The sequence below is a fragment of the Balaenoptera acutorostrata genome, chromosome 11 (genome assembly GCF_949987535.1).
Source record: "Balaenoptera acutorostrata chromosome 11, mBalAcu1.1, whole genome shotgun sequence".
NCBI classification, from domain to species: domain Eukaryota; kingdom Metazoa; phylum Chordata; class Mammalia; order Artiodactyla; family Balaenopteridae; genus Balaenoptera; species Balaenoptera acutorostrata.
The window spans coordinates 60210206-60234069 of record NC_080074.1 but is presented as its reverse complement, the minus strand read 5'-3'; the positions used below and the strand labels follow the sequence as shown (position 1 = coordinate 60234069).

Below are 23864 nucleotides of genomic sequence, written 5' to 3'. Positions count from 1 at the left end.
AAAGACAAATATTATATGTTGTCACTTACATGTGGAATCTAAAAAATGGTACAAATTAATTTATTTACAAAACAGAAACAGACTCACAGACATAGAAAACAAACTTACGGTTACCAACAGAGAAGAGGGGGAGGGATAAATTAGGAGTATGGGATTAAGAGATACACACCACTATATATAAGAATAAACAACAAGGATTTACTAGCACAGGGAACTATATTCAATATCTTATAATAACCTATAATGGAAGAATCTGAAAAAAATATGTATAACTAAATCACTTTGCTGTATACCTGAAATTACCACAATATTGTAAATTAACTATACTTCAATTTTAAAAATATAGTTTCTTAAAACAACAAAAATAACAAAAAGTTCCTGCTTTATTCAATAGTGCTTTAAGTGGGAGAAGATTTTAGAACGAACCCACTTTCTGGAGGCAAGTGTGGAGGGATTTGGTGGGGAGGATAGAAGAACAGTCAGGAGTCTCAATAAGGCTATTATATATTGAGACCCAGGTGGTTTTTTTTTTTTTTTTAATACTTATTTATTTATTTTGGCTGCTCCGGGTCTTAGTTGTGGCATGCATGCGGGATCTAGTTTCCTGATCAGGGATCGAACCCGGGCCCCCTGCATTGGGAGCATGGAGTCTTACCCACTAGACCATCAGGGAAGTCCTGAGACCCAGGTAGTTTTCAATTAAGGCAATGGCATTGGGAATGAAGGGAGGGGGATAAACTGAAAATATTTATAAAGTAAAACTATTGGGGAATGGCTTTGAAGAAGGGAAACTGACAGGATTAGGATGATATTAAGATTTCTTTCTTAAAAAAAATACACTTAACATAAAATTTACCATCTTAACCATTTTTTAAATGTACAGTTCAGTGGGATTATATTCCTGTCATTGTGCAACCATCACCACCATCCATCTCCAGAACTTTTTCATATTCTTCAGCTAAAATTCTGTACCCATTAAACACTAATTCTCCCTCCCTTTCTCCCCCAACCTTTGGCAACCACTGTTTTATTTTCTGTTTTTATGAATTTGACTAATCTAGGTACCTCATATAAGTGAAATCATACATATTTGTCTTTTTGTGACTGGCTTATTTCACTTAGCTTAATGTCCTCAAGGTTTACTCATATAGCATGTGCCAGACTTTCCTTCCTTTTAAGGCTGAATGATAGTCCATTATATGTATATACCACATTTTGTTTATTCATTCATCTCCGAGGGACACTTTGGTTGTTTGTACATGTTGACTATTGGGCATAATGCTGCATGGATGTACAGATGTCTCTGAGGTCCTGATTTCGACTGGAGTATATACCCAGAGTGGAATTGCTAGATCACATAGTAATTCCATTTTTGATTTTTTTGAGAATTGTCATACCATTTTCTATAGCAGCTGCACTACTTTATATTCCCGTCAACAGAGCACAGGGGTTCCAATTTCCTCGCACCCTCACCAACACTCGTTTTTTATTTTATTTTATTTTTTCGATAGTAGACATTCTAATGCTTGTGAGGCGGTCTCTCACAGTAGTTTTGATTTGCATTTCCTTAATGATTAGTGATGTTGAGCATCTTTTCATGTGCTATTGGCTATTTGAATAACCTCTTTGGAGAAATGTCCATTCAAGTCCTTTGTTCATTGAGTTGAAGTTACTGTATTTATATATTCTGGATATTAACCCATTATTAACCCAAAAATTGTCATTTGCAAATACTTTTTCCCAATTTGTGAGTTGCCTTTTTACTCTGTTGATTTGTGTCCTTTGATGCAGAGACATTTTAAATTTTGGTGAAATCTAATTTATCTATTTCTTTTGTTGCCTGTGCTTTTGTTGTTATATAAATCATTGTCAAATCCAAGGACATGAAGATTTCCCCCTATGTTTTCTTATGAGAGTTTTATGATTTTAGGTCTTACATTTAGGTCTTTGATCCATTTGTAGTTTTTTATTTATTTAGGTTTTGGCTGCACCGCGAGGCTTGTGGGAACTTAGTTCCCCGACCAGGGATCGAACCTAGGCCCACAGCAGTGAAAGCACCGAGTCTTAACCACTGGACCGCCAGGGAATTCTCTGTAGTTACTTTTGTACAGTAAGTCCCCTACATACGAATGAGTTCTGTTCTGAGAGTGAGTTCATAAGTCCAACAAAGTTATTCTAGGTACACAACTAACACAATCCGCTATATAGTTCTGTACTGTAATAGATTTACAATACTTTTCACACACATAATACATAAAAAACAAACAAACACAAAAACTAAAGAAAACATTTTAAATCTTACAGTACATTACCTTGGACAACAGCTGGCATACAGGGGCTGGCATCAAGTGAACAGGAAAGAAGGGTTACTGACTGGAGGAGGGAGAGGAGGTGGGAAATGGTAGAGCTGAGGGATTGTCAGCAATAGGAGACGGAGGGCAAGCTACAATTTCACTCACAGCTGACGCTGATGGAACGCATGTTTGCCTCTTTGAAAGTCTGTACGTAGGGGACTTACTGTATATGGTGTAAGATAAGGGTCCAACTTCATTCTTTTGCATGTGGATATTTAGTTTTCCCAACACAATTTGTTGCAAAGACCAAGTTCCTTTCTTTAAAAAAAATTTTAAAATATTTTATTTATATATATTTATTTATAATTTTTAAAAATATTTATTTATTTATTTGGCTGTGCTGGGTCTTAGTTGTGGCCTATGGGATCCAGTTCCCTGACCAGGGATCAAACCCGGGCCCCCAGCATTGGGAGCGCGGACTCTTAACCACTGGACCACCAGGGAAATCCCTATTTATTTATTTTTGGCTGTACCACGTGGCTTGCAGGATGTTAGTTCCCCAGCCAGGGATTGAACCCAGGCTCTCGGCAGTGAGGGTGCAGAGTCCTAACCACTGGACCCAGGGAATTCCTTTTTTTTTTTTTTTTTTAATGTGACTGAATGGATAGCTGTGTCGTTCATTAGCTGTGTTAGCAGGAAATACATATGGGAAATTTTTGACAGGATAGATAATGGAACTAATTTTGGGTATCTTGAAACTGAAGATGAACTTGCTAAGTCAGAAAACTAATTTGAAGAAAGACAAGTGCGGCCATGCATGAAGAGTATCCACTGGAATTAGCAACTAGGTGAACTGGACAAGAAACATTTGCTGGAGAGGTAGAGTTAAACAGCAGACTACAGGGACTTCCCTGGTGGCACAGTGGTTAAAAATCCACCTGCCAATGCAGGGGAAATGCGTTCGAGCCCTGGTCTGGGAAGATCCCACATGCTGCGGAGCAACTAAGTCCATGCACCACAACTACTGAGCCTGCGATCTAGAGCCTGCGAGCCACAACAACTGAGCCCATATGCCACAATTACTGAAGCCCGTGTGCCTAGAGCCTGTGCTCCACAACAAGAGAAGCCACTGCAATGAGAAGCCTGCACATGGCAATGAAGAGTAGCCCCTGCTCACTGCAACTAGAGATAGCCCATATGCAGCAACAAAGACCCAACACAGCCAAATAAATAAAAATAAATAAAACCCTTAAAAAAAAAAAAGAAAAATAGGGAATATTAAAAAAAAAAAAAAAAGGCAGACTACAATGGACCAGGAAGAGAATGAATAGAACTACATCTATCATCATAGATAAATCTTGGAAAGTAAGTTGAAATGAAAGGCAATAATTTGCATGAAGATATGTAATGCACAATATAATTTTATTTAAAGTTTTAAAACTTGCAGAACACAAACTTTTTTGGGTATATTATAAATATGTATTAAGAGTAGGAACTCATGTACAGGAATTATAAAACATCAGTTTTTATAAAATTAATTAATTAATTAATTGGCTGTGTTGGGTCTTCGTTGCCGCGCGTGGGCTTTTCTCTAGTTGCGGCGAGTGGGGGCTTCTCTTCGTTGTGGTGCGTGGGCTTCTTGTTGCGGTGGCTTCTCTTGTTGTGGAGCACGGACTCTAGGCGCGTGCGCTTCAGTAGTTGTGGCATTCAGGCTCAGTGGTTGTGGTGCACGGGCTTAGTTGCTCTGCGGCATGTGGGATCTTCCTGGACCAGGGCTCGAACCCGTGTCCCCTGCATTGGCAGGCGGATTCCCAACCACTGCACCACCAGGGAAGCCCAAAACATCAGTTCTTGATAGTGTTTACCTTTAAGGGAGGGAAATAGGACTGAGGAAGAATATACAGGGGTCCCCAACTGTATCTGTAATGTTTCTTAAAAAGGAAACAGCTGTGTAGTAGGTACACATAACCTTTCATCTGCATGTTTTAAGTATTTCCCAATTAAAAAAAATCAATTTTCGGGACTTCCCTGGCAGTCCAGTGGTTAATACTCTGAGCTCCCAATGCAAGGGGCATGGGTTCCGTCCCTGTTTGGGGAACTAAGATCCCGTGTGCCTAAAAAAAAACAAACCAAAAAAACCCCAAAACCAAAACCAACCAAAAAAACTCCCAATAATCAATAATCACTTTTTAAGCAAATGGTAGAAACATGTGAAAGTTTAGCTAAGTAACTAAACTGGCCCATTAGGAGGCTTATTTTTTTTTCTTTTAAATCAGAAGGGTCATTTAGCAAATAACCTGTGCCCATTTCTAATTCTTATCAAATGCTTCTAACCATCCTATATGTGTTTTGGGCGTATTAGGTCTACTGTTACAGATGGAGACAGAGATTACTTGAGATATTTTTACGTGGCCTATTGAGTATTTGAACACACGTATTTAATCAGTTTGAGAACTAGGAAGGAGTAATTCCTCTTTAAAAGGTTTATTCAAGCTATGCATTCCCTAATTTGAGAACTAAAAATTTAATCTTTCTGTGGCAGAGGAAGTTAGTTGTACATTTTAAGTGTGGTGGATAAAAAATGGTTGAAAGGAATTATAGGCATACTTCATTTTATTGCTCTTTGCAGACACTGTGTTATTTTACAAATTGAAGGTTTGTGGCAACCCTGTGTCGAGTAAGTCTATCAGTGCCATTTTTCCAACAGCATTTGCTCCCTTCATGTCTGTGTCACATTTTGGTAATTCTCACAATATTTCAAACTTTTAAATTATTATTGTATTTGTTATGGTGGTCTGTGATCTCTGATGTTACTATTGTAGTTGTTTCAGGGCACCATGAACCATGCCCATATAAGACGGCGAACTTAATTGATAAATGTGTGTTGACTGCTTTACCAACCAGCCATCTCTCTTTTTCGTTCTCTCTCTCCCCCCTCAGGGCTCCCTATTTCCTGAGGCACAACAATACTAAAATTAGGGCTAATAAATAACCAAACAATGGCCTCTAAATGTTCAAGTGAAAGGAAGAGTCCCACATCTCTCATTTTATTTATTTATTTTTTAAAATTTAATTTAATTTTTGGCTGCGTTGGGTCTTCGTTGCTGTGCGCGGGCTTTCTCTAGTTGCGGTGAGCAGGGGCTACTCTTTGTCGCCGTGCACGGGCTTCTTGTTGCGGTGGCTTCTCTTGTTGTGGAGCACGGGCTCTAGGCGTGTGGGCTTTAGTAGTTGTGGCGCACGGGCTCAGTTGCTCCGCGGCTTGTGGGATCTCCCCGGACCAGGGCTCGAACCCGTGTCCCCTGCACTGGCAGGCGGATTCTTAACCACTGTGCCACCAGGGAAGCCCACATCTCTCATTTTAAATCAAGAGCTAGAAATGACTAAACTTAGTGAGGAAGCCATGTCAAAAGCAGAGATAGCTCGAAAGCTAGGCCTAAATTACACCAAACAGTTGGCCAAGTTGTGAATGCAATGAAAAAGTTCTTAAAGTAAATTAGTACTGCTCCAGTAACACACAAAAGAAAGCGAAACTGTCGTATTGCTGATATGGAGAATTTTTAGTGGTTTGGACAGAAGATCAAACCAGCCACAACATTCCCTTAAACCAAAGCCTAATCCAGAGCAAGGCCCCAACTCTCTTAGATTTGATGAAGGTGCAGAGGTGAGGAAGCTGCAGAAGAAAAATGTGACGTTGGTGGAGGTTGGTTCATGAGGTTTAAGGAAGTAAGCCATCTCCATGACATAAAAGGGCAAGGTGAAGCAGCATGTGCTGATGAAGAAGCTGCAGAAGGTTATCCAGAAGATCTAGCTCAGGTAATTAATGAAGGTGGCTATACTAAACAGATTTTCAGTGTAGACAAAACAGCTTTATATTGGAAGAAGATACCATGCAGGACTTTCATAGGTAGAGAGAAGTCAATGCCTGGCTTCAAAGTTGCAAAGGACAGGCTGACTCTCTTGTTAGGGGACAATGCAGCTGGTGACTTTTAAGTTGAAGCCAATGCTCATTTATCATCCATTCCAGAAATCCTAGGGCTCTTAAAAATTATGCTAAGTCTACTCTGCCTGTGCTCTGTAACTGGGACAACAGAGCCTGGATAACAGCACATCTGTTTACAACATGGTTTACTGAATATTTTAAGCCCACTGTTGAGACTTACTGCCAGAAAAAAAGATTCCTTTCAAAATGCTACTGCTCATTGACAATGCACCTGGTCACCCAAGAGCTCTGACAGATGTACAGTGAAGTTAATGTTGTTTTCACACCTGACACATCCATTCTGCAGTCCAGGAATCAAGGAGTAATTTCAAGTCTTATGACTTAAGAAATACATTTTGTAAGGCTTATAGCTGCCATAGTGATTCCTCTGGTGGATCTGGGCAAAGTAAATTGAAAACCTTCTGGAAAAGATTCACCATTCCAGATGCCATGAAGAACATTAGTGATTCATGAGAAGAGGTCAAAACATCAATATTAACAAGAGTTTGGAAGTTCATTCCAACACTCATGAATGACTTTAAGGGGTTCAAGATTTCAGTGGAGGAAGTAACTGCAGATGTGGAAACAGCAAGAGAACTAGAATAAGAAGTGGAGCCTGAAGATGTACCTGAATTGCTGCAATCTCATGATAGAACGTGAATGGATGAGTTGCTTCTTATGGATGAGCACAGTAGTTTCTTGAGATGGAAATCTACTCTTGGTGAAGACACTGTGAAGATTTTGAAATGACAACAAAGAATTTAGAATACTACATAAACTTAGTTGATATAGCAGCAGGGGGTTTGAGAAGATTGACTCCAATTTTGACATAAGTTCTGTGGGTGAAAATGCTATCAAAACAGCATTGCAGGGGCTTCCCTGGTGGCGCAGTGGTTGAGAATCTGCCTGCTAATGCAGGGGACACGGGTTCGAGCCCTGGTCTGGGAAGATCCCACATGCCACGGAGCAGCTGGGCCCGTGAGCCACAATTGCTGAGCCTGCGCGTCTGGAGCCTGTGCCCCGCGACGGGAGGGGCCGCGATAGAGAAAGGCCCGCGCACCGCGATGAAGAGCGGTCCCCGCACCGCGATGAAGAGTGGCCCCCGCTTGCCGCAACTGGAGAAAGCCCTCGCACGAACCGAAGACCCAACACAGCCAAAAATAAATAAATAAATAAATAAATAAATAAATAAATAAGAAAATCCTTAAAAAAAAAACAGCATTGCAGGGCTTCCCTGGTGGCGCAGTGGTTGAGACTCTGCCTGCCAATGCAGGGGACATGGGTTCGAGCCCTGGTCTGGGAAGATCCCACATGCCGCGGAGCAACTGGATCCGTGAGCCACAACTGCTGAGCCTGCGCGTCTGGAGCCTGTGCTCCGCAACAAGAGAGGCCACGACAGTGAGTGGCCCCCGCTCGCCGCAACTGGAGAAAGCCCTCGCACAGAAACGAAGACCCAACACAGACAAAAATAAATAAATTAATTAATTAAAAAAAAAAACAAAAAAACAGCATTGCAGAGAAATCGTTCGTGAAGGGAAAAGTCAATCGATGTGGCAAACTTCATTGTTGTCTTATTTAAGAAAGCTACCCCAGGGAGTTCCCTGGTGGTCCAGTGGTTAGGACTCCACACTCTCACTGCTGAGGACCAGGGTTCTATCCCTGGTCAGGGAACTAAGATCCTGCAAGCCGTGTGGTGTGGCCAAAAAAATAGTTACCCCAACCTTCAGAAATCCCCACCTGATCAGTCAGTAGCCTTCAACATCGAGACCCTCCACCAGTAAAAAGAAAAATTATGACTCGCTTGAAGGCTCAGATGATGGTTAGAATTTTTTGGCAATAAAGTATTCTTTAAGTAAGGTATGTACACTATTTTAATTATTTATTTTTTGTCCATGCTGCACGGCATGTGGGATCTTAGTTCCCTGACCAGGGATTGAACCTGCGCCCCCTGCAGTGGAAGCATGGAGTCTTAACCACTGGCCTGCTGGGGAAGTCCCTGTATAGTAAGTCCCCTACATACGAACCTTCAAGTTGAGAACTTTCGAAGATGCAAACATGCGTTCGCTTGTCCAATCACGTAAGTTAGTTCACGTGTCTGGTGTACGTTGTCACGTGCGTTCATCCAAAAGTGGTTGTGCTTCTGTGTACTTTACTGTACAGTACTGTATACAGTACAGTAGTACAGTATCTTTACCAAGCCCAGGATGTCCAGAAGCAAGCGTCAAAGCAGTGGTGATATAGCTGGTACTGCTAACAAGTGCCAAGTGGTAACAATGGAATTGGAAGCCCAGAGAAAGGACAAAGAGACAAGAGGAAGAAGTAACTGAAGAACCGAAGAGATTCATGACACAGGAAATGGCAAGGGGATTTTCTTTACTTGAGGCAGCACTGTTAGTTTTTGAGGCACAGGGCCTGAACATAGAACGGTACATGAAAGCTGCAGCAGCCGTTCAGAAAGCAATCCAGTGCTACCGTGTCATCTATGACTAGAAAAAAAGAGCTATTACCCAGACATCACTGGATTGTTTTTTCAAGAGGATAGATGGAATTGAAACCAGCAAGGAACCAGAACCTGTGCCATCAATGTCAGGTGAGTGAAACTGCAGCTTGCCCTCTGTCTCCTACTGCTGACGGTCCTTCAGCTCTACCATCTCCCACCTCCTCTCCGTCCTCCAGTAACTCTTCTTGTTAACTCGATGCCAGCCCCTGTATGCCAGCTATTGTACTGTACCTACTGTACTTTTCAAGGTACTGTACTGTAAGATTAAAAATGTTTGCTTTTTATGTATTGTGTGAAAAATATTATAAACCTGTTACAGTACAGTACTACATAGCCGATTGTTAGTTGGGTACCTAGGCTAATTATTGGACTTACGAACAAACTGGACTTATGAATGTGCTCTCAGAACGGAACTTGTTCATAGGGGACTTGTACACTGTTTTTTAGACATAATGGTATCGCACACTAATAGACTACAATGTAGCGTATACATAACTTTTATATGCACTGGAAAACCAAAAAAATTTCATGACTCACTGTATTGTGGTATTTGTTTATTGTGGTGGTCTGCAACCGAACCCACATCTCTGAGGTTTGCCAGTAATACATGGTAGAAGGGGCAGCAATAGCAAGGTCTTTGAGGTGGGAATAAAGAGCATTACAGTTACCAGTGGCAGTAATAGCCTTCAACAAGATACTTCTCTAAAAATGTAACCAAGAATTGGCAGTTTGTTAACTCTGTAGAGGTAAGGGTGAGGAAATGAGTTAATATCCCTAATTTCTTCCTGAAATGAGAATTACTAGGCTGACTCAGACTTGGCAGACTTTAGCCTCCTGAGACTTTGTTCATTTAATGATCTAATTTGTTCTACTCCAGTGAAATGGAAGCAGATCATCCTCCTCCTCCAGATACCCATCTGTGCTTCTCCAGGGTAGCCTACCACAGCGAAAGGGCTCTGGTCTTTGTGTAAGTCATTTAACCTCTTTGGCCCTCAGCTTTTAATCACACTGCTAAAATAATGCCTACTTTCTCAAAGAGACTGAGATAATAATAATAAAAAGATCTAAACTTTAGTTCCAAAAGCCTTCAGCAATGTTAGTCTAATTTATTCTTATTCCAATATTCGTTCTAAGTGTCTTAACACTTATTCATTTTAGGATTCTTGACTCTACATTTACTTGTAGTCTTCCTATTTCCAAATTTTAAGCCCTCCACTTTCCCCCAAACCATTTCCTAACAACCTAAATGCAGAAATTTTATTCTTCTTAGGACTTCTACAGAGCTATCTATATTTATCACAAACTGGCTAACTGTATGTACCAGTTTGCCTGGTACAGTTCTGGTTTTCATTTATAATCCTAGCGTAACTATGGCTACCCTACTCATAATTTACTTTGTAGATTAATATATGCCTGTACAGTGTATGTCTAAGAGCAGAGCGCTTGTACTGTATATCAATAGTCAAAATCTCTCCTTCATGAGGTACCTTTTCATTTGCTTCAAAGTACTGTCATTTCACCCCCATCCATTATGCATTCTCTCCAACTCTGTACCAAGCTCTTACATGACAAGATGTAACCAACATGAAATGTTTGCCACAGAGGCCAGACGAGGCCCAATATGTATTCAGAAAGATCGTAGGTCAGAGAAGGGGATAATTATTAAATAAAGAAGAATCAGGGACTTCCCTGGTGGTGCAGTGGTTAAGAATCCGCCTGCCAACGCAGGGGACACAGGTTTCAGCCCTGGTCCGGGAAGATCCCACATGCCGTGGAGCAACTAAGCCCGCGTGCCTCCATGCTCTGCAACGAGAAGCCACCGCAATGAGAAGCCCGTGCACTGCAACGAAGACCCAATGCAGCCAAAAATAAATAATAAAACATAAATAATTAAAAAAAAAAAAAAAAAGAAGACGAAGAATCAGGATTTGCTACTAGTTAACATCTGGGAAAGGAATGAGAAACTTACAGTTGTCTCTGAGAACAAGAAGTTCCTGATAGATAGCCTGAACAGTATCTTCTCACAAGAGGTGAAAAGGCTGAGTTTTTAAGAGGGGAACCTGCAGTACTAAACCTTTTCATTTCTAGAGCTTTCATGTTTTTTTGGGGGAAGAGATCAAGCACCCACCGAGTTCATCCAACAAGAAGCCATAACTTTATTAATGATAGAAACAGTACAAATTTCAAACCCAGCTGCAGTTACTCTTTTGAAACACCAAAAAAAGGTCCTCTTTTCAAGATGGTTACATTGTTAATTCCTGTAAGAGAAAAGAGATCATCAGAGGTCCTTACAGGCAAATTGAGAGAATTCAGGTCACTAAAACCTGAGGCAACTCAGAATAGGCTTTGGAAAGAGGCTTCCTAATTGGCTGATATTAAGCACAGAAAATAAAGTCACCCACGATTGGTTAGGGCAGAGGGAGTCAAGGAATAAAGGCTTGGACACTTACCATAATAGCATTTACAATATCATTACTGTTGTTCTTCAGGGCTCGGACTGCCTTTGCTCTCGACACATTTGCTTGTGACATGACCAATTCTATGTCCTTAACTTCCACACCTGTTTCATCAACCTAAAAGAGAGAGAAAAAACACTTAATAAACTAAAGGCAAGAACAACTTCAGTAGTTCTGTCAGGCATCTCCTGAATCTAGTTCTTAATATAACTCAAAAGCTACTTAACTCAATGGAGTTCAAGAGCCTAAAATAATATAGAATCCACCCATCAATACAAACATAATATTATCTTGTGAGGATTAAAAGCACAAAAGATTTCCTTATATACCTCTTCCTCTTCACTCTCCTCTTGTACAGTTGGAGTCTGTGTGTTTTCTTGAATGTTTGAGACAGCTTCACCTTGAACTTTGAATTTCTCAGCAGCTGCTAACTGTGCTTGCTGAGATAAATCCTCGATCTATAGGGCAGAAAATACAGAGATTCATGTGAGTAGATCGATCAGCAGCAAATCAAAGAAATCATTTATATCTTTTCCAAACCCCCGCTCTTAAACCCACTTCACATTAACTTACTACGTAGCTTTAAATCACGTGGCCTCACTTGGATTATGTATTACTGTAGACAAAGAAATAACTTAGGTCTAAAGCAGTGGTTCTCCACTGCGGGGGTGATTTTGTTCCCCAGTGGACATCTGTCAAAAGTCTGGAGATTTTGTTGGTCATCACAACTGCAAGTGATGTTGCTAAACAGACAGCCCTTCCACAACAAAGAATTATTTGACCCAAGATGTCAATAGCGCTGAGGTTGAGAAACCCTGGTCTAGAGCAACTCCCAAGAAAACTTTCCTTACCTTGGCTTCCCCAAAAACTATGTAGGTATCTGAAGCTGGGCTCTTGTATACATCTGGTTTTGTGATGACAAAAAGGATATTCTTAGATTTCCGGATAGTGACTCTAGTAACCCCTGTAACCTGTCGAAGACCCAGTTTGGACATAGCCTAAAGAATAAAAAAGAACATCAGGCTTTCAACTTCTTTAGAAGCAGCTTCAGGAAGTAAGGAACATAATAAAACTACATTTGAAGCACAGACTTTCTGTGGGCTAAGAAAAATTTATATAGCAATACAGAATTGATTTCCAGGCCTCCTGGGCTTTCTGCCATAGTAACTTCTGTTAGTTTAACTAAACGTGATTCTACCACTACCAAGAGTTCCACTACAGTTTCCCCTCTCGAAAGGTGCTTCATCAGCACCTTTAATCCTTCTTTATAACTTAAACTCTTACCTTCCGTGCCTTCTTTTCACTCCGGCTCTGTTTTGCTTTACTGACTGGTTCTTCATCGATTTCAGCTGCCGCTGCCAGCTAAGAAGATCAAACAGCTATGAGTAAACTGGAATGTAAGAGCTGGATACCACAATCCTCATGTGGTTTTCCCTTTATGAAGGTTCACAGCTCCAAATACATAAGTCAGCTTCTCTGATCAACACTGGTTCTCCAATGCTTCCTTGACCCAAGTACTTACACTAGTAAGTTAAGAGAATACCCACCTGGCGCAGCAGTTAAGAATCTGCCTGCCAATGCAGGGGACACAGGTTTGAGCCCTGGTCCGGCAAGATCCCACATGCCACGGAGCAACTAAGCCCATGAGCCACAACTACTGAGCCCACGTGCCACAACTACCAAAGCCCGTGCACCTAGAGCCCACGCTCCATAAGAGAAGCCACCGCAATGAGGAGTCCACGCACCGCAACAAAGAGTAACCCTCGCTCGCCGCAACTAGAGAAAGCCCACGTGCAGCAATGAAGACCCAATACAGCCAAAAATAAATAAATAAGTAAATTTATTAAAAAAAAAAAAGAGAGTACCTACCTGGGCTTGTTGTGTGGTTGCCTGTGTAGAATCCTGTTCCTCAAGCTCTGGTACTGATTCATCACTATCAGATTCTGTTCCAGACCCTAAGAAGACAAGTTACTTTTACTATTTTATAGTAAAGATTACAAGGAAGAGGCACCTCACCATGGCCTCCCCAGACTAGAGGTCACTGGCTTATGCTAGACCTCGCAAAATTAAATGTAAACCAACTGACCTGTATGAAGCCAGCTCGTACTGATATGACAGCCCCCAACTCAGTCACAAACTAGTGTGTACACATCTATTAAAGACCCAGCCCCAGAAATGAGAGGTAATTACTAGATACAGCCGAGCAGTTTATATAACTGCTTCCTTTCCCTCAAGGTCTTCACTTCTTGGCACAGGTAAACACCAATGACTTACGTAACGCCAAATTCTACCTAAGAGCCCAACCGTCTTAGAAAGGTTCTGGTAAACACTGTGCCTCCAGATATACTTAAGTGAAAAAAAAGTAAGATCACATTGTGGAGGCAGACTGGGGGTGGGGGTGGGGGACGATTTCCCCTCATCTTTTAAACTGGGTTGGAGGAGGCCAAAAGCAGTTGTGTACACACATTTAGCCTTATTTTCAAACCACTCACCCTAGCAGTTTGATCTAATCAACACAGCCTGAAGATTCTCAAAAATGCTGATCTACAGTTCTGTAGCCACCTCTACCAGATACTGTCCTGTGACCTCTTCCATTTCTTCCAAAAATAATTCACATATTTAAGTCTCCCTCAATTCAAAGGCCAAGCATTAATAGACTACTAAGGGAAAAAGCATACACCTGCACCATTCCCAGGCTAGGAAAAATAGGTCTTTTAAGAAAAGGGAGTCCCTGGGCACTGGTTATTACTAAGTCTAAGATGTGAAAAGAAATTCAAGTAGTTCTAGATTTCCCAATATTTTAGCAAATCCCAGGCCCAGGGACAAAGTTAGTGATGTAGTAGAGATTAGAGCAAATTAAAGGTCTAGAAGGTCTTGGTTTTCAATGTCAGATCAGTTAGGTAAAAAAGATGACAGATCCAGAGTTAGTCTGAACCACATTACACAGGATGGTATACAACAGACTATCTGAGGTGAAAACCAAGATTGTTTCACATTCCTAGAGCTTTTGCATTTAAACTTATCGTTTTATGTCCAAACACAAGCAGATATACTGGAGAAAGCGGCGCATCCTACGGTTAGTATCGGTGGGTAGCCCCCGGAGGGTTGTGGGCAACACACCATGCACACAGCAAGCCAAGGCAAATACCCTTATTATTCTTCAGAACAGGCTGCTTGGCAGAGGGGGTTGGGGCAGGGATCCCAGCAGGTTTGGGGGTGGGCATGTTGACGAGGACCGGCTGGAAAGGCACTCCCCCCGAGATTGGTTCCGGGGGAATCAGAGGCGGCAGCTCATCCTCATCAGCAGGGGCTGAGGGCTTACGGGGTGATTCCAGCACCAGCCCAGGTGAGGACGGCAGAGATTGCTGTTTAGGGAGCAAAGGGGGAACTGGGGAGGGAGCAAGAGGCAGAGAGACTGATGGGGTAGGTGCTGGAGAGACAGATGCAGATCCAGCTTTAGGAAGGACCTTCTCTGGGGCAGCTGCTACTGAAGGGGTAGACGTCTCAGACTCAGGAGGAGCCAAGGGGCCCTTTGGGGAATGGAAAGAGTCTTTGCCCTTTAAAAGAGAAATAGGGAGGGCTTTTGGAGCCTTTGGAGAACCTTTCTGAGTGCAGACTGTCAGTAGAGGAGCTGGAGCCACTGTAGGAAGGGATCCTTTAGTACCATTCTGAGCTGAGGGATCTGGGCACACAGGAGGTGAAATAGAACTCTTCTTCTGAGTGGGAGCTGTGACGAGTGGTGCACTTTCTAGAGCTGGAGCATCAAGCACTGCTTTGAGAGCCGTGGGGCCTTTCTTTATTGGGGGCCCTTTAGATGCCTGTGGTGCAGTGGAGCCCAAAGGACATGTGACTGAAACTGGGGAAGTACAGGCCTCTTTGGGGGAGGGAGGAATCACAGCTGGGGGAGTGGGAGCCCCTTTGGAGGATGAGGTTGTTGGCCCCCCTTTGGGGGCTAGAGACTTTTGGGGGGAGGGAGGAGTTACAGCTGAGGGAGTAGGGACCTCTTTGAGGGCTGGAGTTGCTGAGGCTCTTTTTGGGGAGGGAGGAGTCACAGATGGCGGAGCAGGGTCTCCTCTGAGAGATGGGGCAGCTGGGGCTCTTCTGGGAGATGGACTTGCTGGGCCCCCTTTGGGGGAGGAAGGAGCCATGGCTGGGGAAGTGGGGACCTCTTTGGGGTCTGGGGTTGCTGGAGACTCTTTGGGGACCAGAGTTGCTGAGGCTCTTTTGGGGGAGGGAAGAGCCACAGATGGGGGAGTAGGGTCTCCTTTGAGAGGTGAAGTAGCTGGGGCTCTTTTGGGAGATGGAGTTGCTGGGCCCCCTTTGGGGGAGGGAGGAGCCACAGCTGAGGGAGTGGAGGCTCCTTTGAGTGGATTTGCTGGGGCCTCTCTGGGGGTGTGAGGAGCCATAGCTGGGGGAGTGGAATCTCTTTTGGGAGGTGGGGTAGCTGAGGTTCCTTTGGGAGATGGTGTTGCTGGGCCTCCTTTGGGGGAGGGAGGAGCCACAGCTGGGGGAGTGGAATCCCCTTTGGGAGGTGGGATAGCTGGAGCTCTTACGGGGGCTGGAGTCCCTTTGAGGGAGGAAGGAGTCAGAGCTGAGGGAACAGGAGCCTCTTCGAGAGATGGAGTTGCTGGGTCTCCTTTGGGGGAAGGAGGAGCCACAGCTGGGGGAGTGGAGCCCCCCTTTGGAGGTGGGGTAGCTGGGGCTCTTTTGGGAGATGCGGTTGCTGGGCCCCCTTTGGGAGAGGGAGGAGCCGCAGCTGATGGAGTGAGGGGCTCTTTGGGAGATGGGGTTGCTGGGCCCCCTTTGTGGGAAGTAAGGGCTCCTTTGGGAGGTGGGGTAGTTGGGGGTCCTTTGGGGGAGGAAGGAGTCACAGCTAGAGGAGTGGGGGTCTCTTTAGGTAATGAGGTTGCTGGTCCCCCTTTGGGGGAAGGAGGAGCCACAACTGAGGGAGTGGGGGCCTCTTTGGGAGATGGGGTAGCTGGGGACTCTCTGGGAGATGGAGTTGCTGGGGCTCCTTTGGGGGAGGAAGGAGTCACAGCTGGAGGAGTTAGGGTTTCTTTAGGGGATGGGGTTGCTGGCCCCGCTTTGGGGGAAGGAGGAGACATAGGTAGGGGAATGGGAGCCTCTTTGGGGGATGGGGGAGTAGGGGAATGCTTCTTGGCTAGTGATCCTTTATGGACATGAAAAGAAAGATTGGCCTCTGGAAGAGAGGAAGCTTCAACTGGGGAAATAGTGAATGACAGATTTCCAGCAGGAGTATCAGGGATAGCAGGTACACTTTTAGAAACAGAAGGAGCAAGACTTAAGGTAGTAGTAGCTGAACCCTTCTTGGTTGGAGTTCTTTTGCTTTGAGGAGACTCACCAGCTGGAGGAAGAGGGGGAAAAGACTCAGACTTGGGAATTTCAGGGACCTGTGCCACAGTAGCTGGAGAAGCAGAAACATTCTGGGGAGATAAAGTCCCAGCTGGAGCCACAGGGCAACTTTCAGAGGTTGGAGGGACCAAAGGTAAAGTAGTAAGAGTGGAAGTACTCTTCTTGGCAGGGTGGCTTTTAGAATCTAAAGAGACAGCTCCTTCTAGAAAAGGACTGGCTACAGGTGTAGGAGGGGAGGTACCTTTGGCAGTTGTAGGAGCCATCCCATCAATGGCAGTGCTTTCCAAAGGAAATGTAGTTACAGTTGGGGTAGTGAGAGAACTTTTGAGAAGCACACTAGTTGGATCTGGGCTTGCATAAGAATCTGTCTTGATTATAGAGGTTGGGGAGTTGACCCCCAGAGAAGAGGTAGTAGTACTGGCTGGCTTAACTACAGGGAGAGGCTCGAGGAAGCTTTTCTTTGCTAAGGTGGCTTCAGGAGAAAGAGCTATCTCCAGAGAAGATGACGTACTTTGGAGAGAAGGGAGATTTTTAGGGGCTGCCAGGGCTGGTGAAACAGGGAGACTTTTGGGGTCCTCGGGGGCTGGCAGAGGTTGAGAGACTGGTATTCCCAAAGTGGTGGTTACCTGAGGAGTAGGAAGCTCTTTGGGAGCCACAGGCGCCATAACCAAGGCAATTTGGGAAACTGAGTCCTTACTGCTCATGGGACCTGATGAAACTGGAAGAGAGACACAAGCAGCTACCTCAAAGGTAACAGGTGCTGCAGAAACTGTAGAGGAGTTAGCCATCCCAAGTGGGGTGGTTCCAACAGAAGAAACAGGAGCTTCTTTCAAGCCTGGCCTCCCTGGAGAAGAACCGAGAATCTGGGCCACCAAAGGTTGATGAGCAGCACTAGGAGAGTCTTTGAGAATGAGAGAGGCTGTAGGAGATAACAGAGAAGAGGTAGCTACATTGGAGGAGGCTATGTCAGTGATAGTAGAGAGGCCTTTGTCAGCAGACAGAGCCAGAGGGGAAGTTGGAGCCCCCACCGGAAAAGCAGCCACAGCAGTAGGAACCACCTCAATTTTGGAAAGAAGGGGAGGAATTAGAGATCTCTGTGAAGGGTAAGAGGTACCCGTGGAAGAATGATCTACAGAAACAGTATCCTCTATGGGATCTGACAGAATATTAGAACCTGAAGGTTGAACAGGAGAACCAAGAGAAGTGAGGAAAACTGGGGGGGTATGAGGAGCCACAGGAATAGACTGAGTTGAAAGAGATAAAGCAGCAGGTGGACTAAGGGGTCCCTTTAGGCTGAGGCTTGCAGGGTTTTGTGGAGAAGTCAGAGCTGAGGAAATAGGGATGCCTTTGACCTGAGGGGAAGGGATGGCTAGGGGAGTGGCAGGTGGCATCTGAGGACATGAGGCTAGTCCAGACTGAAGAGAGGCCAAAGGAGTTACAAGATGGGAAGTAACAGCACTGACTACACCTGGAGAGCTGGGGGTACCTTTTGGATTAGGGACTACTTGAGAGGGAGCTTGAAGAGGAGAGGGCTTTGGTTCTGAGGAAGCAACCGGAGCTGACAGAAATGTCACTGACCCTGACTCAATCACAGCAACTGAAGGAGGTGAACTAAGAGGGTTAGGTGGATAGCCAGAGCTCTTCTGAACTGAGTGGGGAGCCAAGGCCACCAGAGCCAAGGGAGCTGAAGAGGAATGAACACCTTTCAGAGTTGGAGTTATTATGGGAGAGGCCAGAGCTAAGGCAGCTAGGGAGATGGGAGGCCCTATTAGGTTTGGTAGGAAAGCTGGGGTGCCAGCGGGGGGAGGGGCAGCTCCCAAAGGCAGGGCTGTCCCAGTGGATGACTCAGGAAAAGGAGCTTCAAAAGGGGTTGAGGCAATAGTAGAGGGAGAAAGGAATGAGGAAGGCTGGTTAGGGGTTGCCAGAGGGCATTGTTGGGAGGCCAGGGAACAAGGTGGGGTAGGGGTAGGGGTAGGTTTAGGCTGCCCTAAAGCAGCAGTGACACTCAAGGCTGAAGACACAGGAAGCAAAGCTGGAGGAGAAAAGCAAAAAAAAAAAAAAAAAAAAAAGGGGATAAAGGAGGAAAGGGAAGGAAAAAAACAAAGGTGAGTTATACAGCCCAACTTGGTACAACATGCCTCACAGAAAACATCGAAATTTTAAATCTGAGAATGAAAGTCACCACACAGGATTAGACAAAGGTGACAAGCAACAGCAATCTTCCCCAAACATTCTTCAGTGGTCAAGTAAGAATACATCCCTCTCCTCATCTCCCACATTTCCCAAGTTCTACTAAAGTAAGTGAAATATTTTAGGGTGAAGAACAGTCTAAGAGCAGCCTATTAGTCTCTAAATGGGGAGCACAGGCCCAGGAGTAAGTTGGGAACAGCATGCTTTCTACCCTTTCCCAGTTGTGCTCTTCCCTTCCCTCCTCAAACAAACCCTAAGTCTTTCTCACAGGCCATAGAAACACCACTAGAACAGTTCTACCCTGTCTACCCAAGGAGTATGAACTAACTGAAACAAATACTGAAAACTGGAACAAGGAAGATAGTCAGTGGCAATAATGATGGGGAATCAGAGCTGAATGATAAAAAACAGACCTTTTAATGCTCAGGCTTCCACTAAGTCAGGAAAAATCTGACTCTTAATACTATGTATTAACTACTACTTCACTTAGCCTCCCTACCTCATTTTACTTACCCAAGTCAAACAAAAAACCAACCACAAATGGGTGGACTCTACAGTCTCTAAGTAATGTTAGGTCTCCAAACAATCTAAGATGAATTAGACCACGAGAGACAGCTTAGTCACAAGGATAGGAACTGTATTATGAAACTGTAACCCAACTTGATAAACCAGACTGTGGTTCTATTTTGAAAGTAGGAAACTGGAGTGGAGAAAATACATTGGATCCCCACCCCTTAAACCGGATGAGTATGCCATTCTGCCAAAATAGGCACTATGTGCACTAGAGTAAAGCTAAGCAAAAGATCTTCTAAATGATGAAAAAATACCATGCTTACTAATCAGGAGGTAACACAGGATTAGACCAACAAATGCTCAACACCTAGAAGGGAGTATTATTAAAAAAAAAAAAAAAAAAAAGCACTTATAGCATCCAAATTTACTCAACCAAAAGTATCCCACTACAGAAAAGACAGGTGGCTCAACCAGTTTTTCCTCAAGAGTTGGTAGGTCAAAGTCTTGTGATTACAGTGCAAATGTTCTCAAACATATTAATCAGAATTTGAAACTTAGAATGTTTTCCTCTCACTGGACCTCAAGACGGGATTAAGGCCCAAATTACTTGCTTTAGACACCATAACCAATCCCAAGTCATTTTCCTCATTCATTCTAATAATTATTTAATTATAGTTATGTATTAAAAAAACTCCAAGTGTTCATCACTGGCGCTTACTTAATATTATCATCTAACCTACTGTGCCATCTCAAAACATTCAGGAATAAGTTTAACAGCACTAAGGATTGCTTCAGAAGCAAATAGCATTAGTTTTGAAGCTTGATCCAGATTATTCTAAATTCATCTGAATTTCAGTCTCCACGTTTGTAAAATCAAGCTGAGATTCTCTAAAGTTTTGTTAGCACTGAAACTACAGAATCTTTTAGAGACCAGTCCTTTATCTTTACCTTAAGTCCCTTGCAGTTCAAGGATTTCATATAGCTTACTTCCCAGCTCAGAGGCCCCCTCCTTTTTCTTTGCTAGCAGCTGTATTAATCCCTTCAGCTGCTAAAATCAGACAGGTGGGGAGGGAGAACCTTAATGCTTTCAACTATAAACAACTCTATTTTAATTCCCGAAGGAGATAAAAATTGCCGTTAAGTCACAGGTGGAGTTTAAAAAAACAATAATGAATTTACCATAAAGGGGGGGGGGGGAAGGTGAGGATGGAGGTCACAGCCTGAAAATTCCCTTCATTTAGTTCTGCACAACTAATCAGCAAGAAGACTATCATAAAAAAGTTTTTTTCCCTCCCCCTTCTCAAGTTTTATAGAAATGTATTTTAATCAGAATTCAAAACCTGCCTTACACTATGTTCTACATTCATTAATTCCAAAGCCGAAGAGCAGTCAAAGGAAGGCTCTATTTCAATTCTGGGTTGCAGATAAGCTGTTGATGCAGGCACTGTTCCAGCACGCTAGAAACATCTCAGCACCAATCCACAGAACAAGTTAACCAATCTAGGAGGGCCCTGGGGCCCAGTAGGACACATTTACCATCAGCAAACATCTTATCCAGGCATGTGATGATGGCACAATGCCAAGCACTGCCATCTAAAACCTTGATGCAACCTGCTGGCTGGAACTTCACAAAAGCTCAGGTCTCCTGGACCTGCCAGTGTGTCACCTAGTTCCAACAGGTAAGAATGAAGAGTCCATTTCCTGCTCAGTTTTCCTATGTGAGGGGAGGGTTCCACAACAGAGCTACCTTTGAGGCAGCTGTCATAACCTACAAAGAAAGCCAGGGAGCTTTTAATGTTCCCGAATCTTAAATATACGGTTTTTATTCCACTCTCTAAGCAAGTCCTTTCAGGAAAGCTACTATTATGGACTCTACTCCCTGGTAAAGCTACAACCCCATCTTCCTTAATGAGAGTCAACACTGAAAAACACAAATATATTCTATTTGTCACTTAACCCACCAAGTGGTTTTAGGGTCAATCTTACAATCTTAATCAAGGGCAAGGGGTCTAGGGGAACCTACCTGTCTCAGCCTGGGGCTGTGGCAACTCCTGCTCTGTAGCAGGGACGGTTTCTGTGGCTTCACCGGGCATTTCTGAAGGGAATAAAAAGGAGGCCTGAAATGACTCGGATCCGTTCTGCTGCCCAACCCAGAATCAAGCTTCCAACTGCGGAGGGCTGTTAGAAAACCATAAGCGTGGGACAACCCTCCCCAAAGCAGCTGGAATAGGTGAAAACCACGACGTAACCCTCACATTTTTGATCAGGAGAACCAGCACCTTTTACCGCTCCTCTTCACTCTGCAGAGAGCGGATTTCCCAGTGCCCAGGGATTCATTTTATTCCACACTCCAAATCCCACACAGAAGCAATTACCACTGCGTTCTCCACCCGAGGGAGAGGCTCGCGGTCTGGCTCCTGAGCACGGGATGGGAGACTTCACACGCTACCTTGAACCGTCGTCCCGCCTCGCCCCCCGCCCCGCTTCCTGGGCTAGAACCTCAAGGACTCCCGTTTGCCGACTTTCGGGACCCAGGAGGGGAAACAGTATGTCCTAAGTCCCAACACTCGCTTGTCACAATAAAAAGGGTGTGTGTTGTGTGTGTGCGCGCGCGTGCGGGGGGCTGTTCCAAGGCTGTGACCCCTTAACCTCCTCTAGGTTCTCGTGAAGCGGTTCCCAACACCAGACGCAACCCACTTCCATCCCCGACGCCGCAACGGCTCCCATCTCCCCAGCCCTGGACTCGCGGCCTACGGCCTTTCTGCCCTGCTTTTGCCAGGACACCAACAGCAGACCCCATTTTGTCCGGAGGCACCAAGGCCACACTGCCCAGGGCTGAGTAGGAACCCGGTGGCCCCATAAAACCTCCAATTCTCCTTAGTTCCCAGTCCTCGGGGCGGCTCAGCCCGCAAGAAAGGCGGATGGCTACGGATAAAAAGTCGTGACGAAGACAGCACTTACTGTGCGGGGAACGCGGAACCAAGATGGCGGCAGAAAAAGAGCGAGCGACAGCGTGACCCACGCCTGTTGCAGAACGAAGCCTGGCGGAGGGGGCGGGACCAGGATCCGATTCCGGGTCAGGAGCTGCCGGCAGTCACTTCCTTTAACCAGTGAGCCTTTCGGGTGTTTCCAGTCTGGGGTGGTGACGAGGTCTAAATAAGGGTATGAATTTAGAACAGGACTCGCTGGCCTGGCAGGAACTCTCTTCTCTGAGCCATGCAGTCCTAAGATAGCCGACCCCTTGCTGTCCCCCAAGTCGAGGCATTTTTGATACGCGAAGGGCAATTGTAGGAGAAGCAAACTCTGCTCCCCCGTCGGCAAACTAGCCACAGCAGTATTACTGCTACTTTCTGACTTCCTTTTCTCAAATAATTCAGGAAAATATGACGTGTTAAGTAATGCTGAATGCCATAGAGATTGTATTCACACCACTGGAAGACAGCTGTGACCTAGGTTAATCAATTATTTTGTTTTTGGAATACATAATTTAGACAGATTATAAAGGTGTAAATTTCCCTTTTCAGAAAAAAGAACATAGGCACATATACAATTCTTTTTGCCTCTGTTTTGGACATTATAAACTGAAACTCATCCGTTCTAGAGGCCCAGGATCCCACGCTTTATATAGTAGGATTTTTGAAAAGTAGAATGTAACAGTCTTTTGTTAATGAAAAGGCTAGGGATCCTGACTCCAATATCCTCTCTGCAAAAGGACTCAACACATACATTACCTAAACCAGCTAACACTATTTGAGCTAGTGGCTTTACGACAATGGTGGCTGCCTTTTAAGATAAGCAATGCTCTGAAAGCTACTTTAAAATTTCTGATATTTTACCATAGTGAAGTGAGGATTAGGATTAGTGAATTAGGATTAAATGAGATAGTGGAGTTTACCAGGAATGAAAAATTCTGAAATTCTATTTAGATAGGAGTGGCAATATTATGGAGTGAATAAGAACATGGATTTTGAAGCCAGACTCCTTTGTTTGAATCTCAGCTAGGTTACCTAATGGCGGCCTTAGGCGATTTAATTAACACATATATGCCTCAGTTTCCTTATCTATGAAATGGGGATAATAGTAGCTGCTTCATAGGATTGTTAGGAAGATTAAATTATGTACATTACTTAAAAAATGTTAAAAATTGTTAATAGAATTTCTACCTAATAGTGATCTGGGAGATTTGTCAATGCAGTCCATTTACCTTCAGAAGAAAGGCCCAGCAATAGCCAACCATCTCCTTAGACAAATAAAGCTACATTTTGACCATTCCCCTCTCTTTCCCAGCAAGCCCACTGACTTTTCTAACTCTGTTAACGATTAGCTAAGGAAGGATGTATTTTCTTTCTTTGGGTTTCTTTATAAACTGGGCAAATTTGCAGATGGAAACCAGTTCTGTGCCCTTTGTTTCTACAGTTCTCATATATGGATGAGAAGGCAATCAGAGAGCTAGGGAAGTCAAGTCTTTGAGCATGTTTCTGTTGTCTTCAAGAACCAAACGCTCTTTTACACAAGCACAATATATTCTATAATTTATTTTATGGGCAATTCTACTGGTT

The 23864-nt window shown here is 44.0% G+C and overlaps 1 protein-coding gene across 4 annotated transcripts; it reads right to left on the bottom strand.

The window, feature by feature from the left end:
• Nucleotides 1–10905: 10905 nt before the first annotated feature.
• NACA (nascent polypeptide associated complex subunit alpha) lies at nt 10906–22421 on the bottom strand. Of its 4 annotated transcripts, none has more exons than XM_057556567.1 (9): nt 22267–22421; nt 21329–21400; nt 14378–18634; nt 13099–13184; nt 12514–12591; nt 12081–12227; nt 11559–11687; nt 11224–11346; nt 10906–11031 (listed from the first exon to the last, which is right to left on the bottom strand). In XM_057556567.1, the coding sequence occupies exons 2-9, from the start codon at nt 21396–21398 to the stop codon at nt 11017–11019; spliced, it is 4905 nt and encodes a 1634-aa protein (XP_057412550.1). In that variant the 5' UTR covers nt 21399–21400; nt 22267–22421; the 3' UTR covers nt 10906–11016. The 4 variants fall into 4 exon arrangements, with proteins under 4 accessions (XP_057412550.1, XP_057412551.1, XP_028021590.2 ...); XM_057556568.1 differs by having other exon boundaries at nt 21329–21422; nt 22267–22396; XM_028165789.2 differs by lacking the exons at nt 10906–11031; nt 14378–18634 and having other exon boundaries at nt 11182–11346; nt 22267–22410.
• Nucleotides 22422–23864: the final 1443 nt, after the last annotated feature.

Bases quoted from the DNA above. Each gene is read 5' to 3' on its own strand.
- NACA (XM_057556567.1), bottom strand. From the start codon at position 21,398: ATGCCCGGTGAAGCCACAGAAACCGTCCCTGCTACAGAGCAGGAGTTG. The intron at 12,228-12,513 runs GTAAGAGTTTAA...TTTATTCTTTAG, and splicing joins GTGAAAAGAAGGCACGGAAG to GCTATGTCCAAACTGGGTCT. The intron at 11,688-12,080 runs GTAAGGAAAGTT...TCTGCCCTATAG, and splicing joins TAGTTTTTGGGGAAGCCAAG to ATCGAGGATTTATCTCAGCA.